This window comes from Danio rerio, chromosome 11, assembly GCF_049306965.1.
Source record: "Danio rerio strain Tuebingen ecotype United States chromosome 11, GRCz12tu, whole genome shotgun sequence".
Classification (NCBI taxonomy): domain Eukaryota; kingdom Metazoa; phylum Chordata; class Actinopteri; order Cypriniformes; family Danionidae; genus Danio; species Danio rerio.
The window spans coordinates 18,109,555-18,132,303 of record NC_133186.1 but is presented as its reverse complement, the minus strand read 5'-3'; the positions used below and the strand labels follow the sequence as shown (position 1 = coordinate 18,132,303).

Here is a 22,749-nt window from a genome sequence, read left to right as displayed (position 1 = left end):
ATCATTAAAACCTTAAAAAATGAGTTCTCACCCACTACTACATATCATTCCTACCCAAATGTAACACTTTACAAAATCCTGACCACTCGATATATAAACTACCCTGGTATGCTGCTACATTATAAACACCTTCAGCCCAAAAAATTGGCGGGGTGGTTATAATGTAGAATTGACCCACTTTTCCAACTTAAACCACAAATTCACAATTGGGTTAATGTCAACGCAAGGCAAGTTTATTTATATAGTTCATTTAATACACAGTGGCAATTTAAAGTGCTTTACATAAACAAGAATAAAAAGACAAGTGTTGGGTGAATTCACAAGCTAAGGCATTAAGAGAAATTCACCAGCATGTTCCTTGAACCACTCTTGAACCATACAAGCTTATGGCAAAGTTATTTAGGTTCACTAACTGCACCTATGTTCAAATATTGATAGCTGTCAGGCATTGTGCTAACAGGTGATTGAATGAAAGTGGCCCAAGAAAACCTTCACCACAGTGTAAAGCTGCGGTCAAACTAGAGTTTGAGCATGCAAAATTAAAGAAAGCAAGTGTCTGGTCCATATTTTAAATTTCTATACTGAGAGGTCGTGTTTTGATCTTCTATTGATTTCATGCAATCACGTGATGTGATTTTGCTGGTCAGAGTTCACAAACCTTGAACTTTACAACGCAGCAAAATGCAAAACTTTTTTAGTCTGCCGCATTTGCATGCATATGAACAGAACTGCTCTGAACCCGAAGTGCAGTGTGAGGTGGGGTGCCAGACCAATGTTTTCACAACAGATGTAGCATGCTAAGATTACAACAGTTCACTTTTTCAAAGTTGAAATATTAAAAATGACCAGCACTGTCATCAACCAGATAATGTGACTGAGGGAAATTTGGTGGAATCTCAGATACGCTGTAAACGCTGCTCTCTGAATCGCTGTCCATCTCCCCTGCGTCTGTGTTTGGGTAACCGGTGTAAATTAGTTTTTTTATGCAAGTGTAAGAGTTAAAAATGTGTTTAGATAATGTTGGATTCTACTCTCGCGATATCTCGTGTACAGAGGGAAAGGAAAAAAGAAAGAGAACGAGAAGTGAAGCGAGAGAGTTGCACGAGGGAGATGCACAAAAGTAGTCTGTGAATTCATGCAGAGATTATGCTGAATAACGCTGTGAAAATAAACGTTCCAAGGACAGAAGTTGATTGGGACTTTTCTATCTAATGGCCTTAACAGACCGGGTAATAGCCAAGAACCCACGGATAAAACTCGGTAAGCACGAACTGTATAAAGCTTCATCGGGCCGAGTTTTACACTAGTGGCAGCGCGGTTGGCTATCTGTGCTTTCGTTTTTTGTATGGATGTTTTCTGCTTGACTTTGTACTTATACAAAATACAATCACATTGACTTGCTGGCACGTTTGTATTGTTCACAATATTTTACGAGCTATAATTTTTTTGCAAGCTGGACTACGTGCCGTTTTTTTCCCCTCTTTCTCCCCCCTTTGCTGCCGCTGCTCACACGTGAATGTCTGACGACGACAATATTGCAGCCGCAGCCACAAAACGCGATGCTTGCTGCAAATTTAAATGCGCCATTTTAGGATAGATCTTCCTGCTCCTTTTTCGGGTGATGGTGTTGAATCATTTGGCTCATGGATACAGAGATTTGTAGTTGCATTGAATGTCTCTGCCACACCACCTGATAAAGCTGCACTCCTTCCTGCTAAACTAACAGAACCTGCATTTGCATACTGGCAGTCACTTTCTCCTGCTCTTAAGACCGACTATGATCTAAGATTCAGCCAGATTGAGTGCTGTTTTTGGATGTGCAACATTTTTTGCCACATTTCAAACATATCTGAATGCTTGACCACGCAAATCTCAGGAACCCCTTCAGGTTTATGCAACCGAACTGGCTAGCTTAGTGACCGAAGCTTTTCCGCAATAATACGTCACATCTCAAAATTACAATGAATCATTCCAGCACAGGGTTTACACCAATTTACTTAGCGCATAGCGGTGAGGCCCGGGTCCCACATACTGAGACATACTGTCTCATAATAGCTCCATTGTCACTTCAGTGACGCCTGAAGTAAACCTGCACGCCTGCAGCATTTGCCAATTCACTACGCCAAAGATTGTCTGCTGCTCATCGTTCAGCAACTGCTTTTAGAGACAAGAACGTCAGCGACATTATAAAGATTGGCATGTTAAATACAGCCCCTACCAACCTGGTGACAGGGTGCTCATTGATGACCCGGCCAACATGCATAATAAACTTCATCCTTACTGGGTGGGTCCTTATAAAGTTCTACAGTCAGTCGCACCGCCTGGTACCTTGATCCCTGTAGATTTCACTGTTCGTGACACATCCAAACCGCATACAAAGCCTAAAGTCATTCACTATAACTGTATGAAGCCATATATCACTAATCACTCACAGACATGCACTCACCCCTCACCTTAGCCCATCCCCAAACCAACAACCCTGAACACGCTATCAGTTCTCCTTCTCCCCTTTTTTACGCCAGTGACCCCTGGGCCCCCCGCCGGATCACACTTGCCAGAAACAAACAAACTTGTGGTGGAATACAGCTCTTTACAGGATATTGTGCCTGCGAATGCAAGAGTCATTGCTCCCACACCACCCGTAGTGCAGACAGCCAAGCGCCAACCTTAGTGGTTGGGGAAGGACCAACTCGGGCCCCAGTGCCTTCTGTCACAACACACAGACATATACGGTCACATCGACCACCTGCTTACTTGAAAGACTTTCAACTCTACTAGATTACGTACTGTCACTGAACTGCTTTGCCTTGGTTATACTTTTAAGCTGTTTGTCTAGGGATATGGGTGTGTGTTGTTACTAACCACTGTTGTAAGTCTGTATAATTGGTTTTAGGGCTATGTTGCAGTGTTGACAGATTGTTTTATTGTTTTCAGTTATTGGCTGGTGTTTTTGCTATGCAATTTGGGAGAATATACTATTATCACTATTCTGTAATGACAAAGTAAGTTGAAAAAAATTTTAAAAATAAGGACATTTCTAAGAGGAAGGGGAATATTATGTTATAATATTTATTATTAATGTTAAAAATATGTTTAAATAAAGTTGGTTTCTACTCTCGTGATATCTCGGGTATGGAGGGAAAAGGAAAAAAAGAAAGAGAACGAGAAATGAAGCAAGAGAGTTGCACGAGGGAGACACACAAGAGCAGTCTGTGAATTCATGCAGAGATTATGCTGAATAACGCTGTGAAAATAAACCATACGTTCCAAGCACAGACACGAGTAATATAAAAATTCGGTAAGCACGATCTGTATAAAGCCTCATCGGGCTGAGTTTTACACAAGTAACGAAAATCCGCTGGACTTCCACGTCTTAACAAAGCTGGGTACACCCACTATCCTTACTTTTTTCAAACTAGAGGTGTGAGACAGAGAGTTTCATGGCCTTTTAGAGAAACTACTAAAATTAGCATTTATTATTATTGAGGTACATAATAATAGTTGCTTTGTTTTTTAATAAATGTAAATTAAAACAACTTTTGTGACCTAATCTGATGTGAGGATAATTTATGCCTATAAATCCCTTATAAATGACAATTAAAGGTTCAGTTTTATTCTAAATTGAAAAAAGGAAATAAACAACTGAGTGATTCAGAACAAAAAAAAATATTTCAAGATACACAAGTGAAACCCTATTAAATCAAAAAGCTATATTTGGGCTGGGGGAAAGAAGTACTGAATGCACTGACCAGAAAGGCAGTCAAGATGATGGTCACATGGTTCAACAATTCCAGCCTCAGTTGTTGTGTTTCCATTGCTCTTGTTTTTGCTGCGACGTTTATCTTTTAGGAAAACAGACAGACCACTTTCTGTGAGTTTGCAGGTTATTTATGCTCAGATGTGAATAATAATAATAATAATTATAATCTAGAGAAAATTTATTCAATATTAAAATCACATTTTTAATCACAGTATATATCTTGACATACAACTTCTAAAGGAAGCTAATTTTAAAATAAGTCTTACTGATTTAACTTTGAAAATGTGTTTTCTTACCTTTTCTTTTGTTTGATGGCCAACTGTCTGCAGGCTTCATATCCTCATAATCAGTCCAGTCAAAGAGGGTCATGTCCAGAGTGGGCATCACTTCACCTTGAGTCCTGCCTTGGCTTGACTTCTGAACAAAACATGATTAAATAAGTTTATTCTGGGTGACCCATGTGATGTCACTTTTAGCAAAGTGTTAATTTAAAACAGCATATAATAACTTTATGCTAAATTTACATCCCTGAACAGCTGTGGAAAAAAATGTCAGCAATGAATATTGCACATGCAATGAGTGTTAAAATGTGGTCCAAATTTAACAAAGAAAGTCTATAAGATACTTAATAATATATACACAATCTTAACTTGAGTTATTTTGAGCCTGCCCTGGCTCACATAGTCAGACAAGGCATCACAAGAACCAAGTTTAGAGACAGAGCCACCTAATGGTCATGAAAAAATTATTTTGAACAAAGCTTTGCTCTGTTTCTCCAAGATGTCCTCGCTGCAGTCTGTATCACGATGACGTACTGGACCAGGTCCAAAACGTAGTAGACATTGTAACCCCCACCAACATAATGTCCATGCTACCGTGACGGTTGGGTTTAGGGTTGGGAGAGGTGTAAATGTTTTTCTACTATGTAATGGACCTGGTCAAGTAGGCTATGTCCTCAAGCTGCAGCAAGGACTGTCTCTGTTTTTCTGAGCAAAATTAGCTGTAGGTTGTGGGACACATTCAGTAAAGCCAAATGTTATAAATTCAAATTCCACTTTTATCTTGAGTATGTTCCTTGTTGGAAGTTTCACATATTTACATATCAAGACCCCTTAATGTCATACTTCGGAGCCCACCTCTCCAGCCTTTATTGTTTTAACTCTAAAACAGCTAACATACTCTGAGGGATACATGCAGTACATTTTGAGAGGCTCTGGTGAGAGATTGAGTGTGACTAATTTCTTTGTTATCAGTTTGAAAAGTTTTTGTTGTGAAAGCAAGAATTTGTTTTTGTTGTGAATTAAGGCCCAATTCCAATTCTACCCCTCAGCCCTTCCCCTTACCCCTTGTTTTGCGCGTTCACGCCAAGGGTTAGGGGTGTCCCAATTCTCTTTAGCTTGTAAGCGTAAGGCTAAGGGGAAGGAGTGAATAGCCCTTTGAATGAAGATTTTTTTCAGATTAATAAAGGGACTAAGCTGGAAAAAAAAAAGAATGAATGAATGCTGCTATTAATTCCAATATCACTTGAATAACTTTTAATACAGTTTATTTGTATGACATTATCTACACATGAATGTATAAAAGTTACTGTGACCATTGTCCCCCACAAAATTTCAGTTATCCCAGAACTTGACGTTCTTAAAATGGTGATAGCGAAAAAAAAAGAGCATAACATTTTAGAACTCTTTTTAATTAATTTGTGCCATAAAACGTTATGGGTCAGTCAGGATAATAAAAACATGTAGCTACAAACATAAATCATATGAATAATCACTATTCAGTCGACTTTACTATTGTGTGCCAAGTGAAAATTAGTAATTAAATGACTTACTCAGTCTAATTTTCAAGAAGAGCCTTTACCTCTTCTCTCATGTTTTCTGGCCAATTTGCTTCTGTCTCTTGGTATCTTGATCCATTTGCACAGTTTCATCTTCTCAAGATCTTGTTTGATTAGGCTCATAATCAGATAAAAAAAATAATTAAATATGCGTGGCTACCTCTCTGCTATTTTAAAAATACAAATATTATTTAGATTGGTGTTGGCCACTTTGCTATTATTTATATTATTTATTTTCGCTGCACACGCAAAAAAAATTATCACCGATTAATGAGAGTGATTATAAACATAAGAAAGCTGATTGGCTAAAAATATTGTTAAGGGACCAATTGTTAATTGTGACTTTTGCTTTAAATTGCATATAGTGACTACCGTCATGTGTGAGTGCGCTCAGACAGTCCACACAGCCTCTTTCACACACACACATGTACTGTAAGTATTCACCACTCACAAGTTGAAACCGAATTATGGAACAAAATCAGTGCCAAAAGACTTGAATTAAAAAGCTTGTTGAATGTCACAAACTGAAAAAAATAATTCACCGTATTAACAAGTTCTTGCATTTTAATGACTTGAATTCCAGGGTTTGTATTTTTAGGTCCTGCAATTTAACATATCTGTTTATTTAAGCTGTGAATATTTCAACGAAAAATATTTCAAACACGTTTTCATACTTAAAAATTCAATAATTCATATTCAATTTTCAGATTTCACTTACAAAATATTCAATACCCTTTAAAAATACAATGTATAATATTCAAAAGTTAATTTTCAGTTCATTTTATTTCAGTTCAAATATTCGCTTCTATAAATTCAGTGAATCAAATTCGACTGTTAAAATTCAACATTACATCCGGGAACTGCAGGAGAAGCAATAGATTGCAGATTGAAGATCGCCAGCTGCTCTAGCTTTCACCAGCAGGTGGAGATGGAATAATGTAAGATTTTTAACCCAGTAAACAGGCGAGAAAAAGGCTAATAAAGGCACAAAAGTAGGATTTAGTATTAATATCAATGCCTTGGACATTATAAATGATAAAAAGTATGAGTAAAATGAGTAAATGCATTTCAGGCATCTATATTTGCCCTTATGTAACAGAAGCCAGCTGGTGATCTCGTAAATCTCAGTCCTCGGATCCAGCGACAGACGTTGTTCTGCAATCTTTAGCATCCTCGGAGCTTGTCTCCCATGCCGGCTCGCTCCCTGCTCGGACCGGTGCGGTTACTTGCACATAAACCGTCTTTTGATGAATATGATGTTAAACATTGTCTATATTATCTACTGACTCTTTCTTCCATAGACGCAAAGCCATCTTAACCATGCATTCGCACGTTATGTTAAATTATTTTAAATTAGACGCCCCATCCATAACCAACCTTAAATCATACCTGAACTCTGTTTAACAGTTCCAAGTAAACTGTTTTCTGTGACATTCTCATAAAATCTCTAATTGTTCTTAGCCCTGTCAATGTTTATCTATTTTGTATTACTATTATAATATTTCCTCTCCTGTTTCTCTTACGTTTATATTCTTTAGCTCACTATATAATACTTTGCGTCTATGGAAGAAAGAGTCAATAAAGATAGACAATGTGTAACATCATATTCATCAAAAGACGGTTTATGTGCAAGTAACCGCACCGGTCCGAGCAGGGAGCGAGCCGGCATGGGAGACAAGCTCCGAGGATGCTAAAGATTGCAGAACAACGTCTGTCGCTGGATCCGAGGACTGAGATTTACGCGATCACCAGATGGCTTCTGTTACATAAGGGCAAATATAGATGACTAAAACCGCATTTACTCATTTTACTCATACTTTTTATCATTTATAATGTCCAAGGCATTGATATTAATACTAAATGCTACTTTTGTGCCTTTATTAGCCTTTTTCTCGCCTGTTTACTGGGTTAAAAATCTTACATTATTCCATCTCCACCTGCTGGTGAAAGCTAGAGCAGCTGGCGATCTTCAATCTGCAATCTATTGCTTCTCCTGCAGTTCCCGGATGTAATGTTGAATTTTAACAGTCGAATTTGATTCACTGAATTTACGGAAGCGAATATTTGAACTAAAATAAAATGAACTGAAAATTACCTTTTGAATATTATACATTGTATTTTTAAAGGGTATTGAATATTTTGTAAGTGAAATCTGAAAAATTGAATATGAATTATTGAATTTTTAAGTATGAAAACGTGTTTGAAATATTTTTCGTTGAAATATTCACAGCTTAAATAAACATATATGTTAAATTTCAGGACCTAAAAATACAAACCCTGGAATTCAAGTCATTAAAATGCAAGAACATGTTAATACGGTGTATTATTTTTTTCAGTTTGTGATATTCAACAAGCTTTTTAATTCAAGACTTTTGGCATTGATTTTGTTCCATACACAGGGGTGTTGCTGTCTTTAATTTGTGTTAAAAATCAGCAAAATGATCATTTTGGTTTCACCGCTGGCATAGAATATCTGAGACAGAAAGAATATGTGTGTGTACAAGAAAATAAAGAACTAATCAAAGTAGAAATATAATACATCTGTTTAACACTGTATAGAGTCACTGTTTAATAAATGACAAACAAATATTCACAAAGCTTAAATTCCTAAAACAGCCACTGAAAGAAACTGTACATAACTCTGTACTGCATAGGCTAGATGAAATGAACATATATATAGCAGTACCTTAAATGTACAGCAGGTGGCATGTCTATTCAAAAACAGATAAATGCAACAGCACTTTTTTTCATGAATATGTCTGCCAAGCATACACTGCAAAACACAATAGTCTACTTTATCAAGTGAAATGAATGTAGTTTCAGTAACTCAAAATTTACTGAAAATTAATTCTACTCATTTGAAAAGAGATTTGTATGTTCTCCCCAAATTGCTCTCAATGGTTTGTAGCAATCGGTTTCCCCAAATGGTTTGAGTTGCCTTAACTTATTGGGTTTTACAGTACTCAGTTGGTTTGAATTCTTTTCATTTATTGGGTTTTACTGTGCTCAAATTGTTTTGTTTACTCATATGTAACTCAAAAGTTCACAGTACTCATTAGAATGTTTTTGAACTTTGATGGTTTGTTGCAATCGGTTTCCTCAAATGGTTCTAGTTACCTTGACTTTGTGGTTTTACAGTGTATGTAAATCGCTATTTTCACTCATTTATTTATTATTATAGGGTGAGTAAATAATAAAAAAAAAACTATTTTAGGCTGAAACATTTGAAATACTCTAAATATAATAATAATAAAAGTTGTCAGTAAAATTGGTAAATTTGTAATTACAATAATGGTGTTTTTATCATTCTCTCTGCAGTTATATAATTATTATACTGTAAGCCTTCAGGTGATGGAACAGCTCTACTTCACAAACCTTTGAAAAAATCTAGTCAGTTTCACCTTTTTGCAAAGAAAGAGGTCTGGCTTTGAAAACAACATCATGGTTTTCCCTGAAGATGCTTTGAGCAACAATTCAAAAGCTGATCCAGCTGAATGAACTGCATGAGACCAATCAAGGATCCAAACATGAACTCTCTGGACAGAAATTTAAAACATGGAGCAATCACTCGCTTTTTTAAATGTCTAATAAACTTGTTTAATCCCGCCCTTATTCGCAGCGCCGCACGACAGAATTTTGGAGTATCAAACTCTAGTTTGACCGCTGCTTTACGCTTGTTTGATGCCTTATATGTGTTGAAACAGGGCTGGAACTAAGCTCTGCGGGATTGCGATGCTCCAGGAATTGAGCTTGACACCCCTGGTTTAGTTCATTCTTTAAATTTTTTTTCAGCTCAGTTCCTTTTTTAATCCAGGGTCGCCACGGCAGAATGATCTGCCAACTTATCTAGCACGTTTCTACGCAGCGGATGTGCTTCCAGCCGCAACCCATCTATGAGAAACATCCACACACACTCATACACTACGGACAATTTAGCCTACCCAATTCACCAGAACCACATATCTTTGGACTGTGGGGGAAACCAGAGCACCCGGAGGAAACCCATGTGAACACAGGGAGAACATGCAAACTCTACACAAAAATGCCAACTGACCCAGCCGAGGCTCGAACCAGCGACCTTCTCTACCTTCTTTGCCACTGCGTCGCCAACCATGGTTTAGACATTACATTATGTTAATAGCTGAATATCCCGATTTGCACACAGAAAATAATCAAAACTTGTATTTTGAATTTAAAGTTGCAATTTAATAGTTATGTGTTTGTAAAATGTCATTCACAAAAATACAAAATGACAGACACAAAAGTCTACGGCAGTTTTACCTACAGTTTTACCTACGGCACTTTATAGTAGTTTCGTTGTACAACCAACTCAAAATTTGTTGGCCACTTTATTAGACACACCTGTCCAACTGCTTGTTAACGCACATTTTTCAATCAGCCAATCCCATGGCAGCAACAATGCATTTAGGCATGCAGACATGATCAAGACAATCTGCTGCAGTTCAAACCGAGCAAGAAAGGTGATTTAAGTAAATGTGGCATGGTTGCTAGTGCCAGACGAGCTGGTCTGTGTATTTCAGAAAATGCTGATCGACTATCTCTAGGATTTACAGAGAAGTTGATGCCAGAGGTCAGAGGAGAATGGCCAGACTAGTTCGAGCTGATAAAAAGGCAACAGTAACTCAAATAACTACTTGTTACAACCGAGGTAAGCAGAAGAGCATCTCTGAATGCACAACACATCAAACCTTGAGGTGGATGAGCTACAGCATTATAGAAGACCACACCGGGTGCCACTCCTGTCAGCTACTGAGCCTATACTTCACACAGGCTCAACAAAATTGGACAAAAGAAGATTGGAAAAATGTTAGCTGATCTGATGGGTCTTTATTTCTGCTGCAACATTTGGATAGTAGGGTTAAAATTTAGCATCAACAATTTGAAAGCGTGGATCAACCCTGCCTTGTATAAATGGTTCAAGCTGGTGGTGGTGGTGGTGGTGTAATGGTGTGGGGGATATTTTCTTGGCACAGTTTGGGCCTATTAGTACCAATTGAGCATTAGCCGCATTTCCACTATCGGGCCAGTGCGAGCCAGGGCTTTTATCGGGCCAGGCCGGGCCAATCGCCCTGGAGGTTGAGCAGTGAGGCCGAAATCATGTCGCGTTTCCACTGTCGGGCTAGTAGCACGCAGCGCGTCATGCCAGCCCCGCCCCCAGAACATCCCCCGAATCGAACGTCACTCAATCCGCTCACTTCAGCGGGAATCAGGCAGATAAAGCACACCACATTATCACGAAACTATTAAAATTAGGACAACCAAAACAAACAAATGACACGTTACTGTACAGCAGTACAATGTATGTCTATACTCACATGCCTGTGTGTTCTCATTCATCATATTCATTTACTCGCTGACCGGCTGTTGGCATCGAAATCCAGTGGTCTCGCCACTAACGGAGGGACCCAGCGCAGGGAGCGCACACTGACACATCCATAATATAAAACCACATATATAAAATTCGCTGTTAATAACTCGATATAAAATGTATTTTATAACATCCTCAGTTAGACAGACGCTGTCCAAGATTCATCCCAAATGCTCCAGAGAGAACTGAAACATGAATTTTTCCCTATAGGCTTTATGACATTTAATAGGTGATTCCCTTTATTTAAAGATGTTGCTTATTATATCTTAAGTAAAGGAAAGTGTTCAGTGTTTCAGCACATAAGAGCAGCACGTTATGAAATATAACCTATATTTCGATGCGCTCAGCAGCTATGCACTAATAAAGCTCTTTATGTATTTAAAATTTCCTTTTTTAATTTTACCACGTCATATAAAAACATACGCACTTGTTTGAGGACACAGAACACATTTTGAATGTGCAGTTTTCCCCGATGCGTCAAAATAGTGCTGCGCAGCTCCAGACAGAAAAAAAGGTCACCTAGTTTCTGCTTTCACTCACCCCGAAAATGCTCTGTTTGCATGATTTGATTAATATCATCGTATCCAAATACTTTATAAATAATATTTAAAACATTCTCCGGTGTTTATTGTTTTTAGAAAATATCTAAAATGTTTTTTTTCAGAGAGGCTTTTGAAAAACGAACGTTTAATATGGTTTTAAAATAGTTTGGTATAGTACCTAATTGTTATAGCTAGCTTTTGTTAGTTTTATATTGGTTTATTTATTTAATGTGACTTTATTATATCTGATATTTGTAATTCTTAAAATTATTTCAATATAGCTAGGCTATTTTATCTAGATATGACACTATTGTTTTGAGCCTACAAAAGTGGACATTTTTGTAAAATTTGTAAAGTTTAATGTCTTTCTGTTGTATTCATATTGTGTATTATCTCCAAAATAAATAAAAACAATAAAAAGAAAAGGAAAAAGCCGGTCACGGCATCAACAGAGCTGTGAAGGGAGCGCTCTTTTCCTCGGTCTCACACTCACATACAGGCATCTAAACGCGCACAAACACACCTTTTAATCTTGACAAAAACTTTCGAAAACCTTTACTGTCTGCTGTGTCTGTAATATGGTGTAAAGATTATTATGCATTATTGAAACATCAAGGAGGACGCAGCAAAGAAGTAACTTATAAATTAAAACTACTTTATTATTTTATGCAACAGCCTTACATTTAAAAGAGAAACATAAGGGCGATCATACGCAAAAAGACCCCAGCCTATAATTTGTTCCAGATGTTTTCTTTCCCTTATTTATTTATTTATTTATTTATTTTTTATTTATGTGTATGGCGCATGTAGTCATATGCAATCGGAAAAACTGTGCCCGCCTCTCCTTTCACTCTGCCCCGAAGCCCCAGTTGGCCCTCTTTGGCCCAAGGTATTCAGCGGGCCGAAAAAGGCCGGCCGCTGGCTCCAAGTAAGCCCCGCTTTTGCCTGATTAGGCCCCGGAAGTGACAGTGGAAACGCGACTGGCCTTGGCTCGCTCGCTTTAGGCGTGATAGTGGAAACATGGCTATTGTGTCAATGCTACAGCCTACCTGAGTATTGTTGCTGACCATGTCCACTTTATGACCACAGTGTACCCATCTTCTGATGGCTACCTCCAACAGGATAACATGCTATGTCATAAAGCGTAAATCATGTAAGACATGACATGACAATGAGTTCACTGTACTCTAATGGCCTCCACAGTCCCCAGATCTCAATCCAATAGAGCACTTTTAGGATGTGGTGGAATGGGAGATTCGCATCATGGATGTGCATCTGACAAATCTGCAGCAACTGCATGATGCTATCATGTCATATGGAGCAAAATCTCTGAGGAATTTTTCAGTATCTTGTTGAATCTATGCCACAAAGGATTAAGGCAGTTCTGAAGGCAAAAGTAGGTCCAACCAGGTACTAGTAAGGTGTACCTAATAAAGTGGCCAGTGAGTGTAGAACCTTAATCTATTATGAAGCAGCTGTGGCAGCTTGTTAAATTGTATAATTTGGTTGCTTGTAATAACATTATTTTTGCTAAAACCAATAAGCTACCTGTTTGTGATGCAATGCTTTGTTAGACAGTAAAATTATTATTTTTTATGGTTTTGTTATTTATTTATTGTTTCTATAGCTGTGGTGTCATTATGATGTTATTAGGAGGTGGATTAATTAATGTAGGATGCCACTGAAGGCCTAGCTGTGAAATGTACAGTCTGCCAATGGCTTCTGGCATCACATTTGTGAGCAAGTAAGCTCATGGAGAGTCTGTGTCTTTGCCAGCGGCACTGACATAGCACAAGTAAACAGAATTGTGGACAGTGATCCTTTGGGAGTCAAATGACTGGAGAGGTGAAGAACAGAGAGAATTTAAACAAAGAAATAACTGAATTCAAATCTATATTTTTGGTGTGTTATTTAAAGTCCCTTTATGTACCATTTTAAAGGTTCCTCATTTTGTTTTGAAAAAGACCTAAAATACACTGTCTGAAATAAAGGTATACATCACATCGGTACCTGAAATATAAACACTGCTACTTAAAAGTTAATATTAGCATTTAATGAGATTGGAGGTTTTACATGCATCCAAGGTTAGAAAACATTTTAATTTATCTCATTATATTAAACAACATCACCTAATTTTTCAAAGACTTAAAGATTAATGTGGGTTTAAATTAAATGAACTACTAAGTTGGGCATTTCTGTATGTCCCCCCTGTGTCTCATACGGTTTCCCCCACAGTCCAAAGATGTGCTTTAGGTGAATTGGGTAAGCTAAATTGTCTGAAGTATGTGTGAATAAAGCCGTACTCACACTAGGTACAGTTGCCTCGAACCGGCAAAGCACGCTTGTCCCCCCTCCCGTCTCCCCCGACGGCCCGCGCTCACACCACAAATGGGGTTCGGCATGCTTACGTCATCGCTGCTGAGCTGTTCAGTAAGAAGCGCTCTCTCACTCAGCAGCACAGTGGAGATTTCTCTAGTTATATCGTTTCAGTCGTTTGATATGCCGTCAAATATTTCGCCAAACAGTCCTTAGGGATGTGGGGACACGCAGTCAGATATTTTGCCGAACAGATCCGCCACTTTTGACGCTCATAAACAATCATAAAGCTCTCGTGCTGCAGGAATGAGGAGGTCTGCTGAAGGCGCGCAGCTGTCGTGAAGTGAGGAGTTTGCGTCTTTAATAAACTACGGCAGTTTGCGTTCACAGAACAGTAAGAATGATTAATAAATCCATATGAAACAGTCCCTTAAATGTCACGTCTCACTTTCAGTTTCGGGCTTTGGCGCGTTTTGCACACACACACAAGCCTACCGCGCCAAAGCCCAAGTAAACCGCGCTCAGGCACACCTCTTCCAACCGGGCCAGGGCCGGCCAAGCGCACTCACACTTCTCAAACGATCCGGGAAACGGGCCTGGGCACGGTATGGATGGCATAGTGTGAGTAGGCCCTAAGTGTTTCGTAGTACTAGGTTGCAGCTGCAAGAGCATCTTCTGCCTAAAACAAATGCTGGATTAGTTGGCGGTTTATGCCGTTGTGGCGACCTCTAAAGTAGAGCTTTATCCAATGAAAAAGTGAATGAATGAAGGAATGGATGAATGAATGAATAAATGAATGAATGATATAACCAGGGGTAATAAGGGATATGCCCACCCTAAACCCTCCAACCCCCGACCCCCGTTAACCAAGTTGTCAAATCTCATGTATCTTTTCTTCACTGTATAGATGAAACATTCTGATTAAAAAGCAGCATGTCTTTGGACTTGTGGGGGAAACCAGAGCACCCAGAGGAAACCCACACAAACGCAGGGAGAACATGCAAACTCTGCACAGAAATACCAACTGACCCAGCCGAGGCTAGAACCAGTGACCTTCTTGTTGTGAGACGACAGCACTACCTACTGTGCCACCACATCACCCTTTTTAGATGATATTAATCTTATTATTTATGTGAATATGTCTGTTTAAACACGCACCCAAAACCAAGAGTGTCCACTTTAGCTCTACTTCAAATCACGTGTACAGAAAAACAGCGTCTATTTATCACTATGGGGTGCGTCAGCTGACAGTCACGCACCGCTACATGAACTGACTGTTTTGAAGATTGCATAGGAGGGGCGACAGCACCTGTAATGAAAAGGAAAGGAATCCAGCTGATTTTGTATTTATTTCAATTTGTTTTCATGCCTAAATAAAATGAAAGTACAGAACAAATTCACATTTACGAGCAATTAGCGTCCCCAGGTGGTTCAGCGGTATGGTTTGTGCATAGAGAGGCTCGGCTCTTTAATATTTATTGCCACCCTTCAAGATTGAAAATACAGGAGAAATATGGGAGAAAACCTTCATGGGATGACAGCGAGATGGAATAGTAAAATACAGGAAAATCCCAGAAAAAACAGGAGGGTTGACAGGTATGGGTAAGCCCCTCACAGATCTCTCCCATATCTGCAAATAGAACCAAAGTCCACAATAGCTGCTTTTCCACTATCATACCGAACCATTCTAAGAACACTTCGGTACGGTTACGGTTGTTTCTCCACTGAGCCTGGAACGGCGCGGCACGATTACAAACCGTTCTCGGCCCGGAATTCTCAGCACGGTTAGACAACCGTGCTGAACTGTGCCGACAGATTCTGTGTGTTGACGTCGCGGCTCTGTTGCTAAGCTACCACAGCTGGCTCAGCAGAAGCCCGCTAGTCATCAGACATCCTCAATAAACTACAGTAAATTTATTATAAAATAATGATCCAGGTCTAAACGATACAGTTTGAAAAGGGTTTTAAAACCATAGAGCAGTCTCTATGGCAGATAAGTGAATAACTCATCACATTCTTACGAAGATATTTTATTCATTAAAGTTATTATTTCATTGACTTGTATTTCACAGCACAAAACTCGATCTGATCCGGGAGAGACATGCCAGCGACTTGCGCTGCTGACTTTTTTTCCTGCTGCGCATCGAATAAAGCGAATAAAGACACGCTTAGCATCGTCGATGTCCAATTCCACAACAACATCACTATATCCATGGAACACGAACTTGCAGACTCTTTTAACAATGAGGAAATAATTGCACTTTTTAATTCAAAGCCAGGACAGCTTGTTAATTTAATACTGGCAAAACTACCTGAAGGACGGCGTGTTGTAATGTTGGCCGTCCAAAAGACTTTGCTTGAAAGCTTTACGGAGCGGCACTGTAACTGTCCAAGGTACTGTTGTATGATTTATATTGTAGCATATGCACTAATAAACAAGTCAAGAGAATGAATATTGTGAATATTGTGGTGTGCAGCCCTATTGTGCTGACACCAGAACACCCCATAACAAAATTCTTAATCCAAGAATTTGATGCATTAAGTCTGATGCATTCAGATACTGAAAAAGGTCTGGACGACGGGGATGGACTGTTTTAGTCCCTACACAATCAAATAGGCAGACGGCATGGAAAGAGATGTGGCATAATATTTAAGTGTCTCATTGCAAGGTGTGTTCATCTCGAATCGTTATGCAACATAGATGTAGATTCCTTATTATTAGTCCTCAAGCGCTTTATAGCAAGGAAAGAAAAGCCTTTTGAACTCCTCAGTGACAGAGGTACCAACTTTAGAATAAAGAAAAGTGAGCTCTCAGAGGCTTTTGCTGAAATGAAACCATTCCTCTGAAAGCAACTAGCTAGAAAAAAATCCACTTCAAATTCTACCTACGTCATGCATCTCAATTTGGCATAGTATCGGACAAATCGGTCAAGGCTTGCCTCCAAGTTGTACTTAAGGATCATACCATCTCCAAAGAAGTCCTTAAGACTGTTTTCTTAACTAAATCTGTATTGACTTTACTCTTAACACTGCATCTTGAATTTGAAGCCTCTAGGGTGCATATCTGATATAGTGGATTTGCTGTTTATATATTCATCATATTTATTTTTATTCTCTGACAGAAACCACACAATTTGTACATATCCACACAAATGAATAAACATAAAGAATGGACATGGTCACTCTGGAGTAGCTGCAGTTCATTCTAACAAGAGAACTAGGCCAGTTAAGTTCCAACTTCAAACTCCACACAGAATATCTAAACATTTTTATTTAAGGCAAACAACCTTCTCCAGCAAGAAGTGCCACCATGGTATATACAATTGTTTTCTATTTGCAGTGGAAAGACACTGAATTGAACTGAGTGTTTAGAATTTTATCAGATGTGGCATGATACAGTTGTGCTTATCATCAGGTGTGTGAAGGGTATTTAAAATCTAGTACTGTGATAGTACAGGTGCGTATACATTTGTACCAGCTCTGCTTCTCAATTTTCCAGTTTATTCATGTTGCTAACTTAGTGTTGTTGTGCTGGATGTTTTTTTCCTGTCTGACTCTGAACTGTGTGGATACGAACCACAGGAAGGAAAAGAACCAGGACCAGTGTTGGCTCAAAGATGTTTAGGACCAAAACAAACTTCCCCCCAAAAATTGCTTTGGTGAGCTGTTTCAAACTGCTGAAATGCTGAAACTCTAAATGAACTTAGTTCGATTTAGTTCGAAATGACATAATTTCAGTTCCTGATCCTATTTAATTTTAAACAAACTACCTAAAAGAATCTGTGTAAACGAGATGTTTTTGCTCACACACAAATACGAGCAAATTTGACTAGCTATAACAAATTATATGTAGTGTATTTTGAGCTTTAATTACAGACACATTCTGAAGACACCAGAGATTTATTTGAAATCTTATAAAAAAAAGCATAACAAGTTGAGCCAGACAGCTCAACTAACAAAAGGTTTTTGGTCTTTTGGTTTGACTGTAATTATCTATAATAATCCAAAACACTTACATTTTGCCAAAACTACTCCTACTATTGATATTCTGTAATAGTTTCCGATTCTAATTTAATCTAAATAACAAAAGATATATATTTATACAACAGTTCTGTCTGGTTCTTGAATCTTATTGGCTGATGGCCATGAAATATTCTGCAATATCAGAACTCCTAAAGCCTGTTCACTCTTGTGTATAACTCCGCCCACAAATAGTGACAGCAGATCAATAAACTCACTACAGTTTGAAAAATATTGCTGCTGTTGGACAACATACTGTACTTTTGAAATTTTTTAAGCGAGAATGTAGTTGTTGAATGTAGGCTGATTGTTATTTTTATAAATATTGATCAGTATTTCATTGAGCAGAGCAAAGACGGTTGGCTTTGTCCATCTACAAGACAGTGACAGAGGTTGCATAATAGGAGAAAAACCCAACGTAATTTCTAAATACAACTGATCAGATCATTATAAAACTGGTAAGTGAAATTCTAAGTCGATCTCTCTCTTTTGTATGTCATAGTGCTGTATTTATATCCATAACTGTAGTGTATTGAGTGTGAGACAGGACTCACATATTAGGAATGGATGTCATTTGTGTTGCCTCTCTTTGTATAATCCTGAGTTTTTGGTTTGTTTTCTAATTAGTCTCCTGTTTACGTTACTGCAGACTAGTTCAGTAAAAAGAAAGCGAGAAGAAATGCCCGCATGTCTTTAGCGTTTTTTTCCCTGTTTTGTTATCACTTTAGACATTCAAAAATAAATGGAAAGCAATTGACAAGAAAACAAGCATATTCACAAAATAACTGAGATCCACAAATAGATTTCACAAACATGAATGAAATTCACAATTTTATAAAAATCAACTTGCAAACAAAAAACTTATTCGCAAATATGTTTTAATCTACAAACACAGCTTTGCCTGGTATTTTTATGTGTGAATTACATCCAGTGCATATATAGCGCTGCATGCATTGCAGTTAGTATGATGTGCATTTGTTAATTGTGCATTAGGTGTATTGCGATATGACCTTATTCAGTTCAACTGTGCAGCTCAGTGATTGAGAAGCATCTTCACAGCTTTAAGAGAAGCATGCTTGTGCATTGTGTTTTTTTTCCCTTAATGGGTGTTCTTGTCCTACGGGTGGCTTTCTTAACTTGTGTTCATGCTTTGCAGGCAGCTTCAAATGCCATTGTGATGTATTTAACAATTTCCTGGAGAGTTGTTTGGCTTACCTTTTTTCAAGCCACAGATTAAATCTACATTTGTCATTGGAGATATGTGCAGTACAGATAGTATCTAGTTCATGTAAGCTTTATTTAGGCTGTAGGATATTCATGGCTGTCTTTTTATTTATATAATAATTGTTGCTGTTATGTATGTATGTACGTGTATATATATATGTGTGTGTGTGTATATGTGTGTGTGTGTGTGTGTGTGTGTGTATATATATATATATATATATATATATATATATATATATATATATATATATATATATATATATATATATATATATACACACTATCGTCAAAAGTTTGGGGTCAGAACAATTTTTAAATGTATTATAAAAAAATAAGCTTATTCTGCTCACCAAGGTTGCATTTATTTAATCAAAAATACAGTAAATATTTATTTTATAATTGTGAAATGATATTACACTAATTAATAATTGTTCAAAAGTAGTTTCATCATTAAAATCATATTCAAAGATTTTAATGATTATTTTTTTTATTTTTTACATCTAATAAATGCTGCTTAATGAACAGATTAATGTTCTTTAAAAAAAAATTAAAAAATTAGTGTGTAAATACTTTTTAATCTTTATAAAAACAATTTTAAGGTCAATGTTATTAGCTCCCTTAAACAATATAGTTTTATATTTTTGATTGTCTAAAGAACAAACCATGATTATGAAATGATTTTCCTAATAACCTTAACTTTCCTAGTAAACCTAATAAACCCAGTTAAAACTTTCAAAGTTATTAAGTTTAATAAAAATTAAACAGCCTTTCTTTGGCTTAATCCTTACCGTTTTAGATTTGTTTTAGATCTTGTCTTGACAAGAGACCAAAATAAAGCTTTAAAGGTCACAAAGTTTACCCTGTTTTCAAGATTTAATATTAATATTATGGTTCTTTTGAGTTTGCCAGTTAAGGGTTAGTTCAACACACAGTTCAGATTTTTTTATTATAATGTGTTAAAAAGTGTCATGTTGGGGTGTGTACACAGTTCGCTGTTTAAGCTTCACATTGCTTCACATGAAAATAAGTTTCGGCTTCCCGCCCAACGTAACAACAAGGGGGCGGAGCCAAGAGCTCCCCCGCTCTGTGTTTGCAACAGACAAGCAGACAGAGAAAAGCAAGCGACATGAGTGAGAGAACATCATTCAGCCGGACATGTATGACTCGGACACAGACCAAGCAGAGAGTACAAAATCATTTGTGTCTTTGTATAGTTTTACCACCAACTGTGTGCTAGTTTCAAGTGCCGAGCTTGTACACCAAGACAAATAGGGGAAGTTCGTTATTTTATTTCCAATATAGAGATGCGCACTAGGCAACATGTTTGCACATTTCCAGCTGCACCTAGTTAAGATCACAGGGAGCTTCTGTGATCGCGAGAAATACAAACGGCTGAAGTTTAAGGTAGACGCAATGAAAAGTAGACATGCTTGCAAACCTACCTAAAGGTACAAACAATAATTCCGATTAGAGCGATAATGTGGAGAATATTGATCTTGTGTTGAGCCCAATGAGCCTTACATCTAAAAATAGAACAAGGATGTTCCTTTAGTGATATCGCTTTGACTCACTCACTGAAAATGGCGGACGTGAAAAAACAACAAACTGAGTATGGTGATGCGCCTGTCAATCAATAATGGTGGGTGGGGGGACCGCACTCCTATGTCAAGTTGCGGTCGTTCTGAAATCCGCTCTAATTGGCCCAACGTTTTTATGTAGTTAAATTGGGAAGAAAAAGGAGTGGGTGTGTTTATATCAAACCAATATGACGGTCTATAAACTATATCTACACACATGTCTGTCCAAACAGCTTGAAAAGTAGATTTTTCACCATAGGTACCCTTTAAATAAAGCTTTATTTTTATGATTTGTGCCCTTGTTATTGTTTCAGATTGCACACCTAACATACAGTAGTATGCTATCTAATATGGTAAATATATATATATATATATATATATATATATATATATATATATATATATATATATATATATATATATATATATATATATATATTTATTAGTATTTTGTTCATTGCAAAATTGTCTGCAAATTTCTAGGAATTACCGCCACAAAATCAGTCATTTCTATCATGAAAAATCGCAAAAAATAAATAAATAAAATAAATAAAAAATATTGAAAAAAAATTAGGGGGTCTGTATACTGAAACTTATTTAGTAAGTTACTACGTACTGTCATCATGGCAAAGAAAAAACTAGGTGGTGTGGTCGAGTTTCCTTAACATCTTAAGGCTGAGGGTTAAACAAATTATATTACTTGTTTTATTTTAATTATTATAACAATATTCTATTTCTATTCTAGTCTATTTTAAAGTTTTTAATTAGCTATAATTAATGTTATGTGCCTGTTCCCACACTGATTGTTAAGCAAAATGTGATTGGTTGCTATTGGTGGTTTGACAAAATTTGGGCGGTTTTGAAACAGAAATTTTATATGCAACTTATTTAACAAAACATAACTGTGTGCTCCTACTCCATTCCGTTAGTAGTGACTAGAGCATAGCGCAAACAGAGTGGGTCCACCCGCAAGAGGAGGTGAAGGAAAATTGTATCAAAACCTTCATCATGCAGCGGCTGCAGTTAAACTCACAGTGGTTTATCATGACACTTTTATTGACAATTTTTTTTCGCAATTGACAGTAAGAAAGAACAAACATAGAAGCATTGTCTGATTGACAAGCAGCAACTAATTATGTTCGAAGGAATTCAAAACGCCAAAATGGGATGAATTTATACCCCATTTTAAAAGTCTTAAAATCCAAAATAGGTTAAACAATTCACAAACTCATAATGTGCTATTTACAATTGCACAGAGAGCTATCCCAAAATGTATGCAGAAATGCACAGGACACGTAGTCTCAATTCTTATTCATGTTTGTAAAACAAAGATTTCCTCATTCTATTTATTGAGTGAATATACTTTGTTATTATCAGGCACACTACATTTATTTGCAGATCATATTATATATATATATATATATATATATATATATATATATATATATATATATATATATATTCTTTATAAGAAAATGCCCGTAACAAATCACAATGGTATCTTTTGAACAAAAACAGAATACATTTTCTGCCTGGTAAGCATTTCTATTTTCATGAGGAAATGGAAATGTAGTTTTTAGTTATCTAGTTATTTATATCAGTAACTGGGCATATTAATGGTTCCCAAGAGAATTTGAATAAATACAGGGAGTGGTGAAACGATATCTAGAGAGGAGAACAGAGCAGAACAGATGGCTGTGAGAAAGAGGAGCAGGAGGATGGGCGAGCGACACCTCACTCTTCACACGGTCTGGTGACAGCTCCCCTCCTCCACCTCCTCTCTGGCGCCAAGTGAGCGGGGCAATTTTACTTGTGTACAAACCAGCCTGGGGCGGGTAATAAGCACAGCACAGAAGCACAGGTGAATAAATCTGTGTGATGAAGCACCACACACCACAAGGATGACAAGCACCTCCACTACTGCCACCAAATAGCATTTCAGTATCTATAGCTGCCACAGTGTGAGGTTCAAATAAAGATGTTCACTTTGGAATGTAATTTACCATAGACCTGAAAGCAGCAAGTATCATAGGAAACAGACTAAGCATTTCTAAAAATAAAATCAGGGTGACAAGATCTTGTTT

At 37.4% G+C, this 22,749-nt stretch overlaps 1 protein-coding gene across 1 annotated transcript in view; it reads right to left on the bottom strand.

The window, feature by feature from the left end:
- The window catches only part of draxina (dorsal inhibitory axon guidance protein a), a gene marked incomplete at its 3' end in the record, with an annotated part of 74,223 nt that overhangs the window by 3,382 nt on the left and 48,092 nt on the right, over positions 1 to 22,749 (bottom strand). The window contains 2 exon segments of the mRNA NM_001033727.2: positions 3,750 to 3,842; positions 4,057 to 4,177. Of these exon segments, the coding sequence (NP_001028899.2) occupies positions 3,750 to 3,842; positions 4,057 to 4,177 (214 nt within the window).